General features: G+C 48.5%; 1 protein-coding gene across 8 annotated transcripts in view; it reads right to left on the reverse strand.

Annotated features, from left to right (window-relative positions):
* Window positions 1-23,891, reverse strand: part of nbeaa (neurobeachin a) — a 1,044,979-nt gene that overhangs the window by 861,516 nt on the left and 159,572 nt on the right. For all 8 annotated transcript variants that reach the window (XM_038817846.1, XM_038817850.1, XM_038817848.1 and 5 more), the window contains exons 2-4: window positions 18,094-18,325; window positions 12,588-12,688; window positions 9,025-9,120 (exon numbers count right to left, since the gene is read on the reverse strand). In XM_038817846.1, the coding sequence (XP_038673774.1) occupies window positions 9,025-9,120; window positions 12,588-12,688; window positions 18,094-18,325 (429 nt within the window). The remainder of the gene's footprint in view (window positions 1-9,024; window positions 9,121-12,587; window positions 12,689-18,093; window positions 18,326-23,891) is intronic.

Raw genomic sequence — 23,891 nt, forward strand, 5'->3', positions numbered from 1 at the left:
GGTTAACTCAGCCTCTCGGCCAATCGGTCGAGAGGCACATGACCGACCAGGGTCAATGGTAAGCCGCCGTTCTGGCCCAATAGCAGACAAGTATGCAGATCATATCACCACACGCATCGAGTTGCGTAAAGCGGTTTATGGTCTGACTATAATCCACTCCCATTCGTTGCTTTTCCCCGGAGCGGGCTACCAATACTTGAGCCCTCCAAGGGCTGTTGCGGGCCTCTATGACCCCCTCTTTTAGTAGCCGCTGAACCTCTGCCTTGATAAAAGTCATGTCTTGTGCACTATACCGCCAACTCCTAGTGGCGACGGGCTTACAGTAGGGAGTGATGTTCGCGAAGAGGGGGGTGGCGCAACTTTGAGTGTCGCCAGGCTGCATACCGTGAGTGGGGGGAGGGGTCCGCCGAACTTCAGTGTCAGGCGCCGGTGGCTGCACAAAGTCCAGACCGAGCAGCAGGGAGGCGCAGAGGTGAGGGAGTTTAAAACGGGTGTATTCAGCGCCTTGAATCGCGAGGTCCGTGACACAATACCCCGTGATTTGTACCGAATGGGACCCTGAAGCGAGGGCGATAGTTTGGGAGGCGGGGTGGGTGCGCAGGGAGCAGCGCCTTACTGTGTCTGGATGAATAAAGCTCTCCGTGCTCCCGGAGTCGAATAGGCAGGGAGTGTCGTGGCCGTTGATTTGTACCCGCATTATTGAGTTCCGCAGGCGCTTTGGCCGTGATTGATAGAACGTGATCGCTCCTAGTTGCGGGTAGTCAGGGTCCTCGGTTAAGTCGGACTCACAAAATGGCCGCCTGGAGTCACAAAATGGCCGGCGCCGTCGGTCGCACGTGTCGGGATTTGAAGATGGCCACCGCCAAGATGGCCGCCCCCATGACTCGCACGAGGTCGATGATGAGTCGGCAATAGGCGTGTCCGGCCACCGCGTGCCCGCGTTGTGGGGCCTGTGAGGCCGGGAGCTTGATTTCTGGGCCTGGTGAGACTTTTGTTTGCGGCCTTTGGGCCCAGCCAGGCAGACTTTAGCGAAGTGCCCATTCTTCCCGCAGTCGTTGCAGATCGCGGAGCGGGCCAGGCAACGCTGACGTGGGTGCTGGCCTTGCCCACAGAAATAGCATGGGGAACCCCCGGAGTGAGCAGATCGCCGCGCGGCGCAGGCCTGTAGCGTGGCCGAATCTGGAGGGGATCGAGAGGGGTTCGCAAGGTCCGAGGAGAATGTTCGGAGGTTACGGTGGGCCGTTTCTAGAGAAGAGGCGAGCGTTACCGTGCCTTGGAGATCCTTTGCCCCGTCTTCTAGGAGCCGCTGCCGGATGTACGAGGACCTGATACCGGACACGAAGGCATCACGAATATGTAAGTTCATGTGGACTTCTACCATCACTTCTTTATGATTGCAGTTCCTCGCGAACGCAGTGAGTCTCTCCACGTATTCGTCTAGAGTTTCCCCGGAACGCTAGCTGCAGGTCGAGAGTAAATGTCTGGCGTGTACCTCGTTACTCGGCTTTACGAAGTGTTTCTTTAGTATATCAACCGCAGTTTCGTATGTCGTAGCATTCTCGAACATGGAGGAAAGTCGGTGGCCCACCCGGGCATATAGTAAGCTCAGCTTGTGAGCGCCGTCGACTTCAGTCTCTGAGGAGTTTAGATAGACCTCAAAATACCGGAGCCAATATTTAAACATTTCTGGGGCCTCCGGCGACCGAGCGTCTAGGTTGAGTTTCTCCGGCTTTAGAGCGCTGTCCATCTTGATGTGTCTGGTAATTAAATTGAGATACCCTCAATTACGACACAGGAGAGAAGATTGGCAATTCAAAGGCTTTAATTACCAGAGAACCGGACAGCTGCCGAGAAGTGTGGTCACAGCATGCTGCTCAGTGAGCATCACCTTATATACCGTTTCCTGGGGGCGGAGCCAGAGGCAGAGTCCCCCAGGGTTCCAAGCCCAGTCTTAAAGGGCCAATGTATTAAAGGCAAGGTGCAGTTACAGCAGTTACCGATACCATTCATCATAGCGGAAGAACTGTGATGATGAAGGATCGTGGCAGGGAGAAAAAGGACGAAACAAGAATTGTTGGCTCATTTTTACATGAGCGGAATGTGTATTTGTGAAGGTATTCATGCGTAGATTGAGCCTTTGTGATGGCATATTGTCACCCAGTGACAATGCCAGGGTTTGAGGAACACTCCATCCTTGTTTCACAACAGATACAAAGGTACCTATGCTTATGCCAATTTTTGGCCAGAACTGGACTGACTGGTCTGTTTCTGAACGACTCCTTTGGATCATGTTAAACCACCGTTTCAAAGCTGGCATGTCTGCATTTGGCTTTTTGCCTTGAAAAATCCAGCAATTTCAGACGTGAGACAGTATGCAAGTTGCAATGTTATTTCAGACCATATAATGGAACAACTATTCTCTGAAGGATATCTCAAGTATTGGGATGATATGCAGTTGTTTTGCGAACAGATGAGGTTGTTTGGATGATATTTGTAAGATCAATGTATTGGATAGCACTAACACTCGCCAGCCCCCCCACTAAGGTCGAGCAGCAATTAAGCAGCACTTGCTCAGCCAACCCCTGCCAGCTCGCAAAAATGGGGCCGAGGAGACTGGCCACAAAGTTCGGGGACACAGACCTGGGGAGGCTCCTCAAAGCAGTGGAGGCCGGGAGGAATGCCCTGTTTGCCCGAGGGCATAGGGCTGTTGGTGCTGCCTGGGGCGAGTTGGTGGTGGCTCTGAGCACCGGGAGTGTGACCAGGAGGACTGGCTTCTAGTGCAGGACAAAGGTCAATGACCTACACTGGGCAGCACGAGTGAGTAGACACCAAAGCCACCCCCTCCCCACACCTACCCACCGACACCCGTCCACCCCCACGGGAGCATCTAACCCCCAACTCTCCTTGCAACCCCAGACCCTCCCTCCAGCCTTCTCCCCCTTCAACCCTCCCAACCTTTCCTTCCCACCCATGCTGAAATACACATGTGGCTAACGATGCCCGCTCTGTGTCTCCTCAGGAACAGCTCTCACAAAATAGTCAGGAGCGGTCGGTGGGGTGCCTGACATCAGAATCCTCATCACCTTCGAGGAGTGGAACCTGGAGGTGACTGAGGTGGCCAAGGGCAGAGCGGTTACCAACGCAGAAGTGGGCCGACACCATAGAAGTGAGGAACCACCGAGCCACACCTGGAGGAATTATCAAACATGAGTTGTTATTGCTTTACTGACTCACCCATTGCTCCCACTAACCACGGGCGGGATTCTCCCTTACCCAGCGAGGCTGGGGGTCCCGGCGGGACGGAGTGGCGTGAACCACTCCGGCATCGGCCCGTCCCAAAGGTGCGGAGTATTCCGCACCTTCAGGGGCTAGGCCGGCGACGGAGTGGTTTGCGCCCCGCCGGCTGGCGTGGATGGCCTTTGGCGCCACTCCAGCCGGAGCCGAAGGGACTCCGCCGGCCGGTGCGGGTCCGCGCATGCGCGGGAGAATCAGCGGCTGCTGACGTCATCCCCGCACATGCGCAGTGGGGGGGTTCACCTTCGCGCCGGCCATCGCGGAGGACCACAGGGTCATCGCGTAGGAAAAGAGTGCCCTCACAGCACAGGCCCGCCCGTTGATTGGTGGGCCCCGATCGCGGGCCAGGTCACCGTGGGGGCACCCCCGGGGCCAGTTTTCCCGCCCCCCCCCCCCCCCCCCCAGGGTCCCGGAGCCTGCCCGCACCGCCAGGTCCCACCAGTAAGGGACCTAGTCTAATTTACGCCGGCGGGACCTGCATAGAACAGGCGGGACTTCGGCCCATCGTGGGTTGGAGAATCGCCGGAGGGGCCACTACGTGCGGCCGCCAACTGGCGCGGCGCGATTCCCATCCCCGCCGAATCTCCGGTGCCAGAGTATTCGACAGCCGGTGGGGGCGGGATTCACGCCGCCCCCCGGCGATTCTCCAACCCAGCGGGGGGTCGGAGAATCCCGCCCCACATATCCATTCTCCCACAGGTCCTCCAGCCGACGGTGCCGGCCCATCCCGTGTGGCCCCCTCTCCACTCTCCCATGAAACGACCTTGGAGGAGAGCTCCAAGGATGCCACCATAATAGTCGCGTCACAGCTGTCATCCCCACCCTCTACCAGGACAGAGACACACATCTCGGGGCGAAATGTTAGTGGTCAGGCTTCTGGGACACAATCTAGTGAGCACCACACTGCTACTGATGTACATCAGGAGGAGGCAGGAACCCCAGGTGAGACAGCAGTTGGAGGTCTGCTGTGTCCAGAACCTAGCTGGGTCCCAGCCTGATGCTGAGCCTGTGGAAGAGGTCATCCCTGAGCTGATGGCGACGATAGGGTTCAGCAGGGACATTCAGAGGAAGATGTCAGCATCACTCCAGCAGATCCATCGTCGCTTGGAGGAGTCTCAGAGGCTACGGGCGCAGGAGATGGCGCCGGCAATGTGTGGCACTGAGGCCAACACTACCACGGTGACGACCACAGTGGAGAGCCTGGTGCACAACGTTGGCACCATAAGTGAAGATGTCCAAGGCGTCGCGCAGTCGGTGATGGCCATGGCTGAGGGTCTAGGCAGAATGTCCAACTCGCTGGGGGGACGTGACCCAGTGCCAGGCTGACCTTGATGATGTTCTGTGGGACATGTCTATTCTAAATGAGGAAATGCTTCGGAAAGCAGAAGCACAAAGGGACTTGGTAGTCCTTGTTCATGATTCTCTTAAGGTTAATCTGCAAGTTCCGTCGGCAGTTAAGAAGGCAAATGCAATGTTATTATTCATGTCAAGAGGGCTGGAATACAAGACCAGGATGTACTTCTGAGGCTGTATAAGGCTCTGGTCAGACCCCATTTGGAGTATTGTGAGCAGTTTTGGGCCCCATATCTAAGGAAGGATGTGCTGGCCTTGGAAAAGATCCAGAGGAGCTTCACAAGAATGATCCCTGGAATGAAGAACTTGTCGTATGAGGAACGTTTGAGGATTCTGGGTCAGTACTCGTTGGAGTTTAGAAGGATGAGAGGGGATCTGATTGAAACATACAAGGTACTGCGAGGCCTGGATAGCGTGGACGTGGAAAGGATGTTTCCACTTGTCGGAAAAACTAGAACCAGAGGATACAATCCCAGATTAAAGGGACGATCCTTTAAAGCAGAGATGAGGAGGAATTTCTTCAGCCAGAAGGTGGTGAATCTGTGGAACTCTTTTCTGCAGAAGGCTGTGGAGGCCAATTCACTGAGTGTCTTTAAGACAGAGATAGATAGGTTCTTGATTAATATGGAGATCAGGGGTTCTGGGGAGAAGGCAGGGGAATGGGGATGAGAAAATATCAGCCATGATTGAACGGCGGAGCAGACTCGATGGGGCAAGTGGCCTAATTCTGCTCCTATGTCTTATGGTCTTATGTCCCCCTCTCAGATGGGCATGGCCGAGGTGCTGAGGAGCATGTCCCAGTTCCTGTACCAGCCACCCCAAACACGCACCGGAATGTGGCGACTAGTAGCTTTTCACAGTAACTTCATTTAAACAATAAGCGATTTTCATTTCATTCAGTCGCAGGTGGGCATTGCCGAGGCACTGCACAGCATGTCCCAGTCACCGAGGTGCATTGCCGAGGGCTTCGACACGATGGTGCAGACTATGGGGTACTGCCAGGGCTGGCAGAGCCAGATGATACAGCGGCAGCCGGGGCTTGTAACAGCTGCCGCTCAGGCCCATGGTGGACCCCAGGGCCCTATGGACATCGAGCAGGAGGACGTGGCGCTGGGTGGCTACTTTGACCCACCGAATGGAGTGGCGACAGTGGACACCAGCTCCGCAGGGTTGCACCCGTCTGATGAGGCTGCGACACACAGCCAGTACATGGGACAGGGCGACATGGCTGTGCATGTGCCGCCGACAAGTGAGCCGAGGTCCTCTAGGCTCAGGGCCCCCAGAGGACAGCCACCAGGAGCATCAAAGGCCAAGGGATGTGGTATAGCTGGCTGCCTTCACCTCAGATATGTATTCTGGAGCCACATCTAGATGTGTGGCAGAGCTAGAAGGGTCAAGCACATCGAGGATCACTGAGGACACTGAGGTGGGGAGGACGGTGTGGAGGGGTAGCTAGGGGTGAGGGGGCTGGGAGTGGGGGAGGGGGCAGCATCATCAGGTGGGTCCGGAATTGTAAAACACAAAAACACCTTGTGCACAACCAGCATGATGCCTCTGTCACTTTCTTCTGCATTGCGGCCGACCTCCAAACCCTTGGTCCATCTCTCCAGGCAACAGCTTTCAGCCACATGGTCAGAGGCTTGGCAGTCTGTGGGGTGGTCAGTGGGGTAGATGGTCAGGGACAGGATTTGCCCCCGGAACAGGTGCATATGATCCAGGGGTTGGCATTGTGGTGTCGCGTGGGATTGCTCCCCCCCCCCCCCCAATGCATCCCCCCTACCCTTCCATGTTGGCCCCTCCCTTTCAGGGTCCCCCACCCCCAGCCGAGGGCCCCCCACACCCCGCAGAGCACAAGCCTCTGGGCTCTTTGCCTGTGACCAAAGGTGGCGACTCACTTCCTCGGCTCCCCACAGAAGCTCTTCCACCAGCTTCCCGTTTTTCAAAAGGCGTACTAATTGGCGCCTGTTTGACCACTTGCTGGGGAGGCCACTGAATCACGGTAGACTGTTGGATCTGCCCACACTGACAACCGCTGCCATTGCCTCCCATGCGGGATTACTGACCCTGCTGCTGGTCCTCCAACCCCCACGGGGGAATAGGATGTCCTGTCTCGCATCGACTGTGTCGAGAACCCTGATCAGGTCAGCATCCCCAAAGCAAGGAGCAGATCTGCACGCTGCCACATTTGTGTGTTGACTGGGAGTGAGTAGTGAGGGAGTGTTTAAAAGGAGCTCCCCCTTGTTAGTGGCAAGCTGCTGAGGCGCGAGTCTGGTGAATCAGACGGCGAGACCGACAGTAATGGCAAGATGCTCATGGAGGCTTACTTCCAGCACTAAGTGCCCTTAAATACAGGCTGCGATCTCGCCAACGCAGACGTCAAAAATCCCTCTGTCAAGTCACCCAAAATCACACTTAGAAATGTTTCCATTAATTTGCAACCAGTGTCTTTCTCGAAAGGAGCACATTAAAACAAAGACAAACAAGCAAAAAAAGGAGAGAAAACTGGAAGGAGGGAAGGAGAAAAGAAAAGATGGAAGCAATAAGGAAATAAATTGGAAAAGGAAGTGGAGTGAAAGGAAAAAGAAGAGACAAATAGAAACATTTTTGGCAGTATCAGCCAGTTGTATTTAAATTATTACTGCTCATACTTACTGCCTAGAATACGTCGTTGCATAATTGAGCTTAGACCAAACATTCATTTAACAAAAACAATTTGTAAATCTGCAGCGTAATCTCAGATATGTTCAATAAAAAACCATGTTAGGATTGGCAGGGAAACAGGAATACATATCCCACGAATGCTGGCCAACGGTGAAGGTGAAAGATTTAACGTTGAAATTTGTTTTCTATTTTTAAGTTTTAGAGTACCCAATTATTTTTTCCAATTAAAGGGGCAATTTAGCATGGCCAATCCACCTGCACTGCACATAGAATTTCATAGAATTTACAGTGCAGAAGGAGGCCATTCGGCCCATCGAGTCTGCACCAGCTCCTGGAAAGAGCACCGTACCCAAGGTCAACACCTCCACCCTATTCCCATAACCCAGTAACCCCACCCAACACTAAGGGCAATTTTGGACACTAAGGGCAATTTATCATGGCTAATCCACCTAACCTGCACATCTTTGGGTTGTGGGGACGAAACCCACACAAACACGGGGAGAATGTGCAAACTCCACACGAACAGTGACCCAGAGCCGAGATCGAACCTGGGACCTCGGCGCTGTGAGGCAGCAGTGCTAACCACTGCGCCACTGTGCTGCCCTCAATGTTGAAGTTGACAGTGCATTAGCAAAATTGATATTTCATATCCAGTTATTTCAGAGCGGTTGACATAAATTAAATGCTGCATCATATATTACTGAATCAGTGGAACACAAGTCTGAGGATATTACATTGAAACTATTCACACTGCACCTTGAGTACTGTGACTAATGTCAGCAACTCAACAAAGTGTACACGGGAGTACTGCTGGAGGTCCAGAAAGGAATGATGGTGGGGCTCATATATTATGTCAGAAGATTAAATAATCCTGAAAGGAGGAGACAGAGAGGAAATATTTCTACATGGTATTAATGGTATTGGAAAGGTAAATCCAGAGTCAGCAGTGTCATGGAAGTATGACCAGGTTTACAATAGTGAAAAGAAAATTTTGGATCCACAACACATTATTTTCACGTAATGTGAATAACATCTGCAATGGTTGTCTGTTCAGCAAAGCAGAGGCCATGGGGAAATTTGGAAGATAATTGAATATAATTTGGGGGCAGAGATGACTTCCCATTTATCTATATGGTTGAGCCAAGTATCCACCTGCATGGACATTAACTTTGTGATCAACATTCAATATCAAAAGATTTTCTTTCTCGACAAAGAAAATGTTGTAAGTGGTTCTTTTAAGTTTTTTTTTAAATTGTTCTTGCACCATTTGTTGCCCATCCCTCACTGCCCTTGAACTGAGTGGCTCAGCCATTTCAATGGGGTGGCAATTAAGAATCAACCATATCTCTCTGTGGGGTCTGGAGTCACATGTAGGCCAGACCAGGTAAGGATGGTAAATTTCCTTCCCTGAAAGACATTGGTGAACATGATGGGGTTTTAAGACAATTGGCAATGGTTGCATGGTCATTAGACCTTTATTTCTAGATTTTTATTGAATTCAAATTTTACCATCTGGCATGGTGGGATAAGAACTTGGGAACCTGAGTCTCTGGATTACTAGTCCAAAGACAATACCACTATGCCACCGCCTCCCATTTGTTCTGAAGGAGAAGCTGATATTGAGAAGCTATTTCAAAAATGGCGCAAGATTAATAGAATCTTTAAAGATACAAAATAGTAAACACAGGTTGGAATGAAATCTATAATAAATCTTACTGCTGCACTCCGTCCAGGAAAATTGAAGAAGGTATCCGGGCCTTGTCTTTGTGGCATCTGATTCAGAATTGACAGCAATTTAATTGCATGCCTTGGCTGTGAAAAAAAAAAATGTCATTAAAAGCCTAAAAGCATATGATTGATTAAGCATCTAAGACAACATTTAATCTTTGCAATTTGGTTAGCACATTTATTTTAAGAAAAACAGTCACATCAGATAATCTAAACACAAAGCTTTAATGCACTCTAAAACAACGGTTATGTGCTACAATGGCAAATGGTGTCTACATAGCGCCTTTAATGTCTTTTTAATTCTTTCATGGGATGCATGTCTCACTGGCAACGTCGGCATTTGTTGCCCATCCCCAAATACCCTTGAACTGGGTGACTTGCTGGGCCAATTCAGAGGACAATTAAGAGTCAGGAGGATCTGGAGTTGCATCATTGGCCACACCAGCTAAGGATGGTTGATTCCAATAGTTTCATGGTCACCATAACTGAGACTACTTTTTAATTGAAGACATTTTATAATGTATTAATGGGATTTAAACTCTGCCCGTTGTCGTGATGGGATTTGAACCCCGGAATTATGAGTGAAGTGACATTACCACTATGCCATTGTCTCCCCCTTATAAAATGCCTTAAGGTGCTTCATGGAACATAATAATAATAATCTTAATTAGTGTCACAAGTAGGCTTACATTAACACTGCAATTAAGTTACTGTGAAAATCCCCTAGTCACCACACTACGGTGCCTGTTCGAGTACATTGAGGGAAAATTCAGAATGTCCAATTCACCTAACAAGCACATCTTTGGGGACTTCTGGAATGAAACTGGAACACCCGGAGGAAACCCAGTCAGACATGGGAAGAACGTGCAGGCTCCATACAGACAATGGCCCAAGCCGGCAATTGAACCCAGGTCCCTGGCAATGTGAAGCAACAGTGCTAACCACTGTGTTGCCGAGCCACCCCTAACTACAAAGCTCCCCGCCAGGAACAACGGTGCACCAGTGGAGGAGCAATTAAAATCAGGGATACTTAGAAGGTCAAAACTGAGAAATGCAGATATTTCAGAGGGTTGTAGGGCTGAAGCTTAGAGGTAAGGAGCAGTGAGGCCATGGAGGGATTTGACAACACGGATGAGAAATTTAAGGTCAAAGTATTGTGATGGGTGAACAGAACTTAGGGCAAGTAAGTACACAGGCACAGTTTTGGTTTACAGAGGGTAGGCAGTGGAAGGTAAGCCAGAAGCAATTTAAATGTTCAGGTCAAAAGATAACAATGGCATGGATTAGGGCTTCAGAAACACATGAGCTTACACTGAGGAAGAGGCGGGCAATGTTATGAAGGTAGAAATACAGTCTGAGTGATGGCAAAGATTTGTAGTCAGAAGCTCAACTCGGAGATAAATATAATACCATGGTTGCAAGTTTACTTCAGCCGCAGACAATTGCCAGAGAGAGGGATGACGTCAGTAGCTAGGGAACAGAGCTTGTAGATGGAGATTGAAGATAATCATATTATATTTCTAATCATCCAGAAATAGCAGCGTGCCAAGGGTAGATCCATGGGAAACACCAGATGTAACTGAATGGGAGTAGGAAGTGAAGCCATTGTAGGTGATACTCTGGTTACAATTCGACAGATGAGAATGGAACCAGACGAGAACAGTCCCATCCATGTGGATGATGGTGGGAAGACATTGAATGGTCAATTGTGTCAAAGGCAGGGCAGCCTAGTGGCGCAGTGGTTAACACTACGAGGTCCCAGGTTCAATCCCGCTCTGGGTCACTGTCCATTGGAGTTTGCACATTCTCCCCGTGTTTGCGAAGGTTTCGCCCCACAGCCCAAAAGATGTGCCGGTTAGGTGGATTGGCCACGCTAAATTGCCCCTCAATTGGAAAAAATGAACTGGGTGCACAAAATTTTTGTTTTTTAAATTGTGACGAAGGCTACAGATAGGTAGCAAAGTAAGAGGGTAGATAGCTTACCTGTATTATAGTCACATAGGATGTCATTTGTTACCTTGATAACAGCCATTTCAGTAATGTGGCAGGGTGGAAACCGAGAATGATTAAAGCATGGAGTCTGGGAAAGATGGGTATGGATTATAGTGCCATACATATGGATCACAGTGGCACCTGTAGCTCAGTTGATAGCACTCTCACCTCAATCAGAAGGTTGAGTTTAACTCCTGCTCCAGGTCTTCAGTGTAACAAAGCAGACTGACATTCCAGTGCTGCACCCAGCAGATGTGCTGTTTTTCAGATGAGCATTAAACCTCACTCCCGCCATGAGCAACCCCACTCCCCCATAGCACTATTTCAAAGAGGAGCTAGGGATATATCCCTGGTGGTCTTGCCCAATAGCTATCCCTCAACATTCCAAACACATTGTTCAGTCATTATCACACTACTGTTTGTGCATGGTTGCCTTTCAGCAGTAGTTACAGTCCAAGAGGCTTTTCATGAAGACCCGCCTTCTCAAACTTGCCCCTTATGGGAGGATTGGTGATCCTCAGGTTAAATCACCGCTAGTCAGCTCTCCCCCTCAAAGGGGAAAGCAGCCTATGGTCATCAGTGACTAGGGCGACTTTACATTTTTACACTCCAAGAAGTATTTAATTGGCTGTAAAGAGCTTTGAAACATTCAATAATCTTGAAAGGTGCTATATTACGACAAGTCTTTCTTTTTTTTTCCTTTTTGGATTTGGAAGGCAACAACACACATCCAAGGACATTGGAAAGAAAAGGAATGTTAGAGATGAGGGGGATGATTTGGGCAGCACAGTAGCATAGTGATTAGTATAATTATTTCACAGCTCCAGGGTCCCAGGTTCCATTCCCGGCTTGGGTCACTGTCTGTTCAGAGTCTGCACATTCTCCCCGTGTGTGTGTGGGTTTCCTCCGGGTGCTCCGGTTTCCTCCCACAGTCCAAAGATGTGCAGGTTAGGTGGCCTGGCCATGCTAAATTGCCCTTAGTGTCCAAAATTGCCCTTAGTGTTGGGTGGGGTAACTGGGTTATGGGGATAGGGTGGATGTGTGCAGTTGGGAAGGGTGCTCTTTCCAAGGGCCGGTGCAGACTCGATGGGCCGAATGGCCACCTTCTGCACTGTAAATTCTATGAGGTAGTTTATCAGGGTTGTTTTTTATTGAGGGATTGATGACAGCAGGTTTTAAGGAGATGGGGTAGTGCCTGAAGAGAGAGAGCCATTCATGGGCTAACATGGAGCCAGGAAGGGGTGTTTGGTGGTCAGCAATTCAATAGGAAGAGATCTGAGTGAGGAGCTGAGTTTCATGGACAAGAAGAGCTCGGAGATGGCAGTTGGGAAGATGAGAGAGAAAGTACAGAAATTTATGAGTTCAGGGTTGGGGCTCTGGGGCAAGTTTGGCACGGTGGGCTTGGGGAAGGAAGGGAAGTAACAGCTGATCAGACGGTTACTATCTCAGCGACAAAGCTCCTCGCACTTAATTGTTGCTTTCTTGTTATATGCTACTAGAAAAAAATTGGGCTTTGGTTTCACTGCTTAACATACTTAAGTCTTAAAACTGGAGCTCACCCAGAATCCATTTTCTCCACGTAGCATGCTGAAAAGCAGCTTGAGTTCCTTGACAGTAATGCTATAGCTTGCTAGAACACCCAACATATCAACCAGTAGATCTGTAAAATAAATATTTCACACCATAAATATAAAAGCTGGAAATTGATACATTTCACGTTATTACAAGTGAAGATCAGAAGAACACAAGCCAGAAAGCAACTCGACAAAATAAACCAGCATTATTGGGAACCTCAATTCTAAGTCCTGTAGGTATCATAGAATCACGGGATCACAGAATTCTGTGATACCTATGCACTCTTAAGTCGCATAGGTATCAAAAGCTTGTCCAGGATCTGTCACAAGTGCCTCATTTTTATCCTATTTACAGCTTCACACACATTCATTCTGGATATACTGCAAATGGATTGTCACCTGCAAGCGCTGGATAAGGAGAGTAGTGAAGAAAATTGAAAGAAAAGTATTACTATTTTCAGATAGCGCCTAGATTGAAATTGTAAAGCTTTCACATTAAAAATGTCCATGTTGAGGACAAATGTGAACGATGCCAGGGAGGTCCAGCCAACCACGCCCACATATTCTGGGCATGCCCCAGACTTGTCGGGTTCTGGACAGCCTTCTTTAAAGCAATGTCCAAGGTTGTGGGGGTGAGGGTGGAGCGAAGCCCAAAAGTGAGGCAGACGACAGGAGATTGAGAGCAAGGCCACAGCAGGGTCAAAAGGTCCCAGGTCAGAACAAGGGCAAGCACACGCTGAACTAACCCTCAGAGGGACTATGGGGGGCGGGGGGGACCTTGAGGCGCTTGAAAGCAGAAAGGGAGGTGAAGACGTGATGGGAGGGGGAGAGGAAAGGGGGTGGGGAGGTAGTGCAAAGGGAGGGGGCGGGGAAGAGTAGAAATTAAGTGGAAAGGAAGGAGGGGTGGCAAGAGAGTGGGTGGGGGAAGTGGCAAGGGAGGGACCGGGGCGGGGGAATGCAAAAGAAGGGGATGGGGAGTGAGGGGGAAGGAAATGGAAAGGGAGGAGAAGGGGGGAGTGGAATGAGAAGGGCGGGGGTTGATTGAGAAGGAAATGGAAAGGGAGGGGCAGTAGAAAGGGAGGGAACGGCGGAGTAGAAAGGGAGGGGGCAGGGGAGTGGAAAGGGAGGGGTTGGGGGAGTGGAAAGGGAGGGGGCAGAGATGGGAAAGGGAGAGGGCAGGGGAGTAGAAATGGAGGGGCAGGGGATGGAAAGGGAGGGGCAATGGATGGAAATGGAGGGGCAATGGATGGAAAGGGAGAGGGAAGGGGGATGGAATGGGGAGGGGCAGGGGTGAGTGGAAAGGGAGGAGGTGACAAGGGAGGGGGCAGTGGCTGGAAAGGGAGGGGTGCAGTGGATGGAAAGGGAGGGAGCAGGGAAGTGTGAAGGGAGTGGCGGCGTAATGGGAGGGCGTGGTGGGATTGGAAGGGGGAGTGGTAAGGGAGGGGGTGTGAAAAAAATGGGGAAGTGGGGGGAATTGGATGGGCATGGAAGTGGAAAGGGAGGAGCGGGGAGGAGTGGAAAGGAAAGCTCCGGGAGTGGATAGCAAGGGGCTGGGGTGGGCGGGGGCCGGTAGTGGGAATGGAATGGTAGAGAATGGATTGTCCCCCACCAACACTCCTCCCCCCCAAAGCCCACCCGAAGACTGAACTTCGATTGATCCCTGCCTCTCCCAGTTGCTCAGTTGCTCTCGTGACGACTCCTCCAACCACTCTCCTGACTACCCCGCCAACCATTCCCCCACCCCCTTATCACTCTCCCCCCCCACCCACTGCACCGACCAACACCACCACCCGAACCCCCCACCCTCCCCACACATACCTATAGCTACTCGCCTAACCACCCACCCATCCACCCTTACTTGGCATTCCACCCCAATACCCCCCCCCCCCTCCCCCCCCAGGCCCTGAAATAGCAAATGTAATTCTTTAATTCAAAAAGCGAGGGAGACTTAAAGCAGGAAACAACAGCCAGTTAGTTTAAGATCCATCATAAGGATTATTGCAGGATAGAAGAATTCTAACTATTATTACAGAAGTTATGGCAGGACATTAGAAAAATTCAAGACAATCAGGCAGAGTCAACATGATTTTGTGAAAGGGAAAATTATGTTTAACCAATTAATGGGAGTTTTTTGAAGGAGTCACATTGTTGTCGATAAAAAAGAACTGGTGGATGCACAGTATTTTGATTTCCAGAAGGCATTTGATAAGGTGTCACAGCAAAGATTATTGAAAAAATAAAACCTCACAGTGAAGGAGGATTGGCATGGATTAAAGGATGGCTAGCTGACAGGGAACAGAGCTGGAATAAATGGGTCTTTTTCTGGTTGGCAGGATGTAACTAGTGGCATGCCACAGGGGTTGGTGCTAGGCCCTCAACTTCTATAAATAACTTCGATGAAGGGATCAAAGGCATGGTTGCTAAATTTGCTGATGATACAAAGATAGAGAGGAAAGTAAATTACGAAGAGGACATAAGGCAAGATAATTTAAGTGAGTGGATAAAGATCTGGCAAATTGAGTACAATGTGGCTAAATATGAAATTATCCATTTCAGCAAAAGGATATAAAAGAGGCATATTATCTAAATGGTGAGAAATTGCACAACTCTGAGGTTTAGAGGGACCTGGATTTCCTGCTGCATGAATTGTAAAAGGCTAGTATGCAGGTACAGCAAGTAATTAGGAAAACTAATAAAATATTAATATTTGTGAGGGGAATGTATTGAGGGCATGGCGAGACCATGGGCGGGATTCTCTAATAATGGAGCTATGTCCCCACGCCGGCGTAAAAAGCGGCAGCAACCACTCTGGCATCAAATGTCCCCGATAATGGGGAATGCTCCCCTTTCTAGGGGGCTCAGTTGGCACCGGAGTGGTCCCCGCAGTTCCAGCAGGCTCGGAACGACCCGCGTGAGTCCGCAAATGCACGGACCGGCCAGCGTGATTCCGCGCATGCGCAGAGCGGCCGCCATATTTCCGCGCATGCGCAGAACGGCCAACGTATTTCTGCGCATACGCGCTACAGCCGGCGTATTTTCACACAAGCACAGGGGTTCCCTTCTCCGCGCAGGCCCCGGGCAATATGGCAGAGCCCTACAGGGCAGAGTAAAATAGGCCCCCACGGAACCAGCCCACCTGCCCATCGGTAGGCCCCGATCGCGGGCCAGGCCACCGTGGAGCCCCCCCCCCGGCCAGGACGGCCCCCCATACTCACCTTCCAGGTCCCGCCACGTAGGACCTGAGTAACCCACACCAGCGGGACTCAGCCAAACTCGTTGGCCACTCGGCCCATCGGGACCCGGAGAATCGCCGGAGAATGGGGAAGCCGGCATCAGGGCGGCAGTGCGCAATTCTCACGTCCCCCCGGAGATTCTACGACCCGGCACCGGGTCGTAGAATCCCGGCCCATATGTGAAGTACTGTGTACAATATTGGTCTCCTTATTTAAGGAAGGATGTAAATGCATTATAAGTAGATCAGAGATGGTTTACTAAACTAATTCCAGGAAGGCGCAGGTTGTCTTATGATGAAAGATTGGACAGGCTGGGTTTGTATCCACTGGAGTTTAGAAGACTAAGAGGCAACTTGATTATGTAAGCCTTGATTAAGGCCAGCAGTTATTGCCCATCCCTAGTTCCCCTTCAGAAGGTGAGTTGCCTTTTTGAACCACTGCAGTCCTTGAGGTGTAGGTACACCCACAGTGACATTTTTGTGTTTCCGTAGCAGTTGAATACAACTGAGTGGCTTGCCTCTTTGGCAAAGCTTTTGATCATCTGACCTAATATCCTAATATGGCTCTGTGTCATATTTTGTTCTATAGTTCTCCTGCGAGGCAGCTTATGGCATTTCATTACATTGAAGGTGTTTTTCAAATAAAAGTTATTATTGCTTCTGGCCTTGCCCACATATTTTCCATTCTAGCTCCTGATTGCTTAGACTCTATATACTCCCAATAGAAGGACTATCTCATTTTTTCTTGTCCCTCGGTTCAATCCATTAGGTGTTTTCTCATGATCCTGCTGGCATATCAGCACTTACACACCCCAGCCCTCTGCCTTTCCAGTTGTAATTGTTCCTTTAACTAGTATTGCAATCCGCTCCTTGTTTATCTCCCTGTCTACCTTGTCTGAAAACCTTGTAGCCAAGAATATTGAACTACAATTCCTGCCTTTCTTTAAGCCATGTTTCAGTAATCAGCTCATCGGCCTTAATCACTGAACACCTTACACCAGAGTACATATCATTAAGTACTGAAAAGTCCATTGTTATCTATTTTCAAGCCTTTGCTTCCTCTGTTTTGCTCATCTGTTTCTAAACTTTCTGCCTTCGATTTTCAGCTAGAATGAATAAAATACAGAAACAGAGACATGATTGATGTCTTTCTACTTAAATGAAAACATGAGATTTGGTCCCTGTAGGTAGACCGTTGGAGCTTTTTGGCAAGAAACGAACAGGCAGATTGAGTATAAATTACATAAACATCAAATTAGGTTAGCTCCAGGAGGTATTTATTTTCAGAATCAGTTCATATGGTGAGTGTGGATTTTCTGCAAACATTCAAAAAGGTGTTGGAGGAACTTCTGACTAAGGCCAAAATCCTATGTTTAAATGCGAGGTGTTGAGAAATATCTTTCTGGTTGATTGCCTATGTATCGGAGAAGAATTCTCCAGAGTTTTTGTTTTGTCTTAAATTAGTCTGTGAGATTCTTGGATTTTCTGCCTTTCAAGCCTTGGTAGCTGGTTCGTGGAATGGTGGTGGTGGTGGTGGAGGGGGGGGCGTGCACATGAAATTTAGTATGCATATATTTCATCAAGATAATATGGATGAGGTCTTTTCCTGTCCTTCATTTTCATGTTTCATTGTCTCCCTGTGTGGCAACTATGATTCCGTAGGAAGCAAGACGAAATAGGAGGAAGAGAAAGAAAAAGAGGCAAACAAGCAAAGGAGAAAGGAGTCACGAATGTGAGGAGAGTATGTAAGAGAGAAGGGAAAAATGAGAGATAAATAGAAAGTGAGAAAAAAATACTAGTGGGAGAATAAAAAACAATTCAAGAAGTGACAAAAGAAACCAGGTAGAGGGAAACAAGCAGAGGAGAGGGGAGTGGGCTTGGAGGAACTGATAAACGCAAGTGGAAAAGAACGAAAAGCAGAAGTGGAGATGGGCAAGAAAAGTGAACTTGTGGGGAGAGAGATACACAGAATTGTTTAATTATTTTCAGAATTCTCTAAGTGATATATTTACTCATATATGGTGAAAAGCAATAAACCTCTTAATTAAAATCACACTTTTACTTTGACAATTTACTTTGCTTAGCAGCAGTCTTTTCTGATTAAACATAAAAAGGCGCAAACTATGTTTGACTTTACAATAAGTACCAGGTGAGTCAGGCCCAATTTTAACCCATTCAAATCCATCCACTTGCAGATGTCAAATCGGGCCCCATATTTTAGCAATTCAATGTTATCAACATGGCTTCAATAATTAATACCTGCTATCATGTCATCCACTTTGCTCATCTTTAATAGCACTTGTTCAATGAGGCCAACCTCTGTGCTTGCTTGAAGGTTGCGCACACTCTTGCGCAGAATGGCTGTAAACATACTCCAGATTTCAGCCTGGCAGGTGACATCACAGTGTTCAAGAAGTTCTATCATGCACGCTATGCTCTCTGCGTCTTGAATGATGAAGTTAATTTCCAAATCAAATTCTCCACCAACCAGCTGTCATAGGGAAAGACAGAGAAAAGCAAAAAAAACTTAACACATCTTTTCAAATTAAACAGTTTCAAAACATTTAAAATATAGACAATTTCCACCTGCATCAGGCTAGAATGTCCAACATAAGTAATTTTTACAGAGTTAATTTAGAAAGCTTCCTTTGGCACAGCAAGCTCATCCAGTAACAAAGATAAGCTAGGAGGGTTCTGTGCTTGATCTCAACTCTATCCTGAGTTAACAAAATTAACTCTACAAGCAGTAGGAGCACTATTGTAGCCTTAGTCCCCCACCCTACCAAGGATAAAATAAGGCCCAGTGCCAACCAACAACCAGGAAGTGTAGACTCATGAACCTTTGGGAGAGAAGAATAGAGGGCGAAATTCTCCCCCCCCCCCACGATGGGTGGGAGAATAGCGGGAGGGCCTTCCCGACTTTTTTGACGCCCTCCCGCTATTCTCCCCCCCCCCGCCGAAATCCCGACACGAATCGCTGCCGCCGTTTTTTTACGGCCGGCAGCGATTCACAGCTGTTAGAAGGGCCGAAGTCCCAGCCCTTTACGACCTTTTTACGAACGGCAAACACACCTGGTCCTGCCGTTCGTAAAAACGTCGTGACCACCTGGAAAAAAATAACCATGGCACCGATTGGCACGGCAGTACCACGGCCGTGCCAAGGGTGCCATGGGCCCGCGATCGGTGCCCACCGATCGCGGGCAGCGGGCCCGATGCCCGCGCACTATTTGTCCTTCCGCCGCCCCGCAGTATCAATACGCGGGGCGGCTGAGGGGCAACCCGGACCGCGCATGCGCGGGTTTCGCGCAAAAACGCGATGACGTCACCCGCGCATGCGCGGGTGGAGTCTTCCCACCTGCGCATGCGCGGCTGACGTCATATGACGCGTCAGCCGGCGCTAAGTCCGACAAGCGGGCTTAACGATTTTCGTTAAGCCCGACTTGTCGGAGCCTCCGACGTCGGGCTGCTAGCCCCGACCGGGGACCAGAATCGGTCCCCCGTCGGGAAGGGGCGCGATGCCGTAAAACCCGCCCGGGTTTTACGGCAGTTTGACGATTTCTCCCGTTTTGGGAGAATTTCGCCCAGAGTTCCAGCTATGGTGACTCTCACTCAAATAATCTATCGTCTTTCATTCTTAAGACTCACATAAAAATAACAATGCACTCAGCGAAAGAGGATGAGGAGCTGAGAGGAATGGAGAAAATTGACAAGAATATTTTTTTTTTTACAGAAATTATACAGGGGATAAAGACTAATATTATTATTATGTTGAATGTGCTGCAAAAATTCATCTCACAACAAAAGACCCTTGAAATGTGATAAAGAACAGTTTAGGACTAATTAAAATAATGCCAATGATTCATTGAAGAGAAACACAGGCATTGTTGGAATGCTGTTTTTCGATGTTGTACATCCTATGTAAGTAGGGTTAATGTTTCCGGATCAAATGTCTTTCATCACAACCATTGACCCAATAGTTAACTCACTCTCTCCACAGATGCCTGACTTGCTGAGTATTTCCAGTACTTTTCATTATTCAGATTTCCAGAATCTGCAGTGTTTTAAATTTGTACCAATTTTGTTCTTTCTTCATTCATGGGATGTGGGTGTCACTTGCAAAGTCAGAATATGTTGCCTCCCCCGAATTGCCGTGAACAGAGTGGCTCACTAGGCCATTTTAGAGGACAGTTAAGTGCAAACCATGTAACCGTGAGTCTGGAATCACAAATAAGCTAACCAGGGTAAGGAAGGACATTAATAAACTACATGTTAGTCATCATGGTCACCATTACTGAGACTAGGGCAGCACGGTGGTGCAGTGGGTTAGCCCTGTTGCCTCACGGCGCTGAGGTCCCAGGTTCGATCCCGGCTCTGGGTCACTGTCCGTGTGGAGTTTGCACATCCTCCCTGTGTTTGTGTGGGTTTCACCCCCACAACCCAAAAGATGTGCAGAGTAGGTGAATTGGCCACGCTAAATTGCCCCTTAATTGGAAAAAATTAATTGGGTACTCTAAATTTAAAAAAAAAACATTACTGAGACTAACTTTATATTCCAAATCTGTTAATTGAATTTAAATTTCACTAGCAGCACAGTGGAGCAGTGGTTAGCACTGCTGTCTCAGCGCCATGGGCTTGGGTTCAAGTCCTGCCTGGGGTCTGTCTGTTCAGAGTTTGCACATTCTCCCAGTGTCCACATCGAATTTTCGCCTAGTACTCCAGTTTCCTCCCACAGTCCAAAGAAGTGCAAGTTTCGTGAATTGGCTATGCTAAATTGCCCCTTAGTTTGTCTGTCTGCGTGTGTGGGACGAACAAGTAGAGTGAGTGAGGTGAGTGAGATAAGTGAGCGATTAGAGAGAAGTGAGTGAGTGAGCGAGAAAGTGAGATAGCGAGAGAGTGTGGCTATGCTTAATATAGTGTCATGCCTCTCAAGCTATAAGACGCTGGTGACAGTCCAGCAACATGTTCCAGGAATAATTAGCGACAGAAAAAGATGAAAGTCTGGCCTGTGCACTGTCAGTGTGTGGAAAGGTTGGGAGAGCATTAGCCTGGACCTCTGGATTACAAATTCAAGACACCACCATAAGAACATAAGAACATAAGAACTAGGAGCAGAAGTAGACCGTCCGGCCCTTCGAGCCTGCTCCGCCATTCTATAAGATCATGGCTGATCTTTTCGTGGTCTCAGAACCACTTACCCGCATTCTCGCCATATCCCATAATTCCTTTATTTTTCAAAAAAACATCTACCCTATCTTTAAATATATTCAATGAAGTAGCGTCTACTACTCCTTTCGGTAGGGAATTCCATACTTTAACCACCCTCTGAGTGAAGAAGTTCCTCCTTGATTCAGTCCTAAATCTGCTCCCCCTAATCTTGAGGCTATGCCCTCTTGTCCTACTTTCACCTACCAGTGGAAACATCCTTTCTACTTCTATCTTATCCTTTCCCTTCAAAAGTATATATGTTTCTATTAGATCCCCCCTCAACCTTCTGAATTCCAGTGAATATAATTCCAATCTACTCAGCCTCTCCTCATACGATAACCCCCTCAACTCCGGAATCAGCCTAGTGAACCTCCTCTGCACCCCCTCTAGTGCTAGCACATCCTTTCTCAAGTGTGGAGACCAAAACTGCACACAGTACTCCAGGTGTGGCCTCACCAGCACCTTGTACAACTACAACATTACCTCTCTATTTTAAACTCAATCCCCTTCGCAATGAAGGATAAAATTCCATTTGCCTTCCTAATTACTTGTTGCACTTGCAGACCAACCTTCTGTGACTCATGCACAAGTACACGCAGGTCCCTCTGCATAGCAGCATGCTGCAGCTTTTTACCATTTAAGTAATAATCCGTTCTATTGTTACTCCTACCAAAATGCATGACTTCACACTTATTGACATTATACTCCATCTGCCAGACCTTTCCATCTTTCCAGCAATTCATTCACTGCTCTTCGAAGGTACCAGATCTCCAATTGTATCACCTACTTCCACCACCACAATGTCATGCATTCTCTGCTCATTTCAACTCATTTGCTGCGGAAAAACTTTCATCCATGCCAAGTCAACAGTCCAATTTACACAAACATAGTTTGTACCAAGTCCCGTTCACCCTGCTCGCTGACCTACAATGACTCAGTCTGGGAACACCTTGATTTTAAAATTCTCATCCATGTGTCCAAATCCTTTCATGTCCTTACACCTCTCAATCTCCGTAACCTTCTCCAGGCCTGCAATTTTCATATTCCCACCCCCATCCCTCAGGATATTTGCGATCTTCCATTTTAAACCTTGAGTATTTCCAAACTTCACTCCATCACAATTCCTTCAATCAAATTGCAAAACTAGATTAAAAGATACAACAGTTGGGGGCTAGCGATTTTTGGGGTTGGGGTGGAGCCAGGAGTACAGGAGACAAGGGAGGCCGGAATATTGGCCTTTGCGTCCTTGGTAGCTCGGAGAAGGATCTTGATTCAGTGGAGGGACACAAGGCCACCAAGTGTTAACACCTGGTTAAACGACATGGCAAGCTTCATCCAATTGGAAAGAATCAAATTCGCCCTGAGAGGGTCGGTACAGGGGTTCTTCCGGCGGTGGCAGCCCTTCCTTGACTTTCTGGATCAGAGATAGGAACTGGAGGCCGAAACAGCAGCAACCCGGGGAGAAAGGGGGGGGGGGGGGGGGGGGAAGGGAGGGGGGGGGATAGCAACGAAGGGAGCACGTCAGCGGGGGGTCGCGGGCAATGACTGCCCGAGGCCATCGGCAGAAAGGGAAAAACGGTTTGGTTGCTAGACTGATAGCGCGGGGGGGGGGGGGGGGGGGGGGGGGGGTGCGCGCGGGGGAGGGCGTGGGGAGGATTTTCCAGGGGGGATTTGTTGTGTTATAATTTAAAATGTAGTAGGGGTAACTGTTTGTATCGAAAAATTTCAATAAAAATTATTTTAAAAAAAAGATACAACAGTAGCAAAGTAATGGTAAACATTTAAAGAATTAAAGTGCACTGACAAGTCGGGGTCCTGCAGCTCAGTATATGAATTTGTAGCTAGTACAAGAGGTCAATGGCAACAATAGGAATTACATGCCTCACGGTCAAGTTTCCGGTGCAGGTGAGGTGAGTGGAAGGGGTGGCAGTGGCACCTACTGAGAAGTACACAGTACTCATAGGCACCCTACCTGGAGGAAGAAACAACTGTCACGGTTCAAGATTCCTTCGCCATTTTTCCCATAAAGTGACTACAACATTTTAAAAGCATGGTTAGAGGACAAATAGCCTGATAGGGAGTAGTTTATCCAGACAGCTTATGATTAATTAGCCATTCACAGGTAAAGAAGTAACTTAAATGAAAAAGCCTTTTAAACACTAATGCATAGTTCTTAGAACCATAGAATTCCAACAATGCAGAAGGAGGCCATTTGGCCCATCGAGTCTGCACAGACCCTCCAAAAGAGCACCCCAGCCAGGCCCACTCGCCCACCCCATCCCGGTAACCCACCCAAACTGCACATCTTTGGACACTAAGAGGCAATTTAGCATGACCAATCCACCTAACCTACACATATTTGGACTGTGGGAGGAAACTGGAGCACCCAGAAGAAACCCACACAGATATGGGGAGAAAGTGAAAACTCTACAGACAGTCACCCAAGGCCAGGATTGAACTGGGTCCCTGGCACTGTGAAGCAGCAGTGCTAACTGTACCACCCCTTACTATAGAATGTCAACGTTTGGACAGAAAACATTTATTTAAAGCTATAATAGAAGAATAAATAATTAGAGTGAATAGAAATTAAATTAATAAGATTGAACGTACAATAAAAATAATTTATATGATGGAATGAAAGCTTTGTAACTAAACACTATTGATGGAGCATGCTGAATGATGTTGCTTTATTGATTGACACTCAACATGGCTCAACATGCTGAACGTTAAATCAATGGTCATTCCCAAACCTCTTTCCTTTCCCCAATGTTAGAAATCCACTGACAATTGTGTGGGTGGGCTTCAGGAATTGATTCACAGTGCCAGAGTTCCAGGTTCGATTCCTGGCTTGG

This window comes from Scyliorhinus canicula, chromosome 14 (genome assembly GCF_902713615.1).
Source record: "Scyliorhinus canicula chromosome 14, sScyCan1.1, whole genome shotgun sequence".
NCBI lineage: Eukaryota > Metazoa > Chordata > Chondrichthyes > Carcharhiniformes > Scyliorhinidae > Scyliorhinus > Scyliorhinus canicula.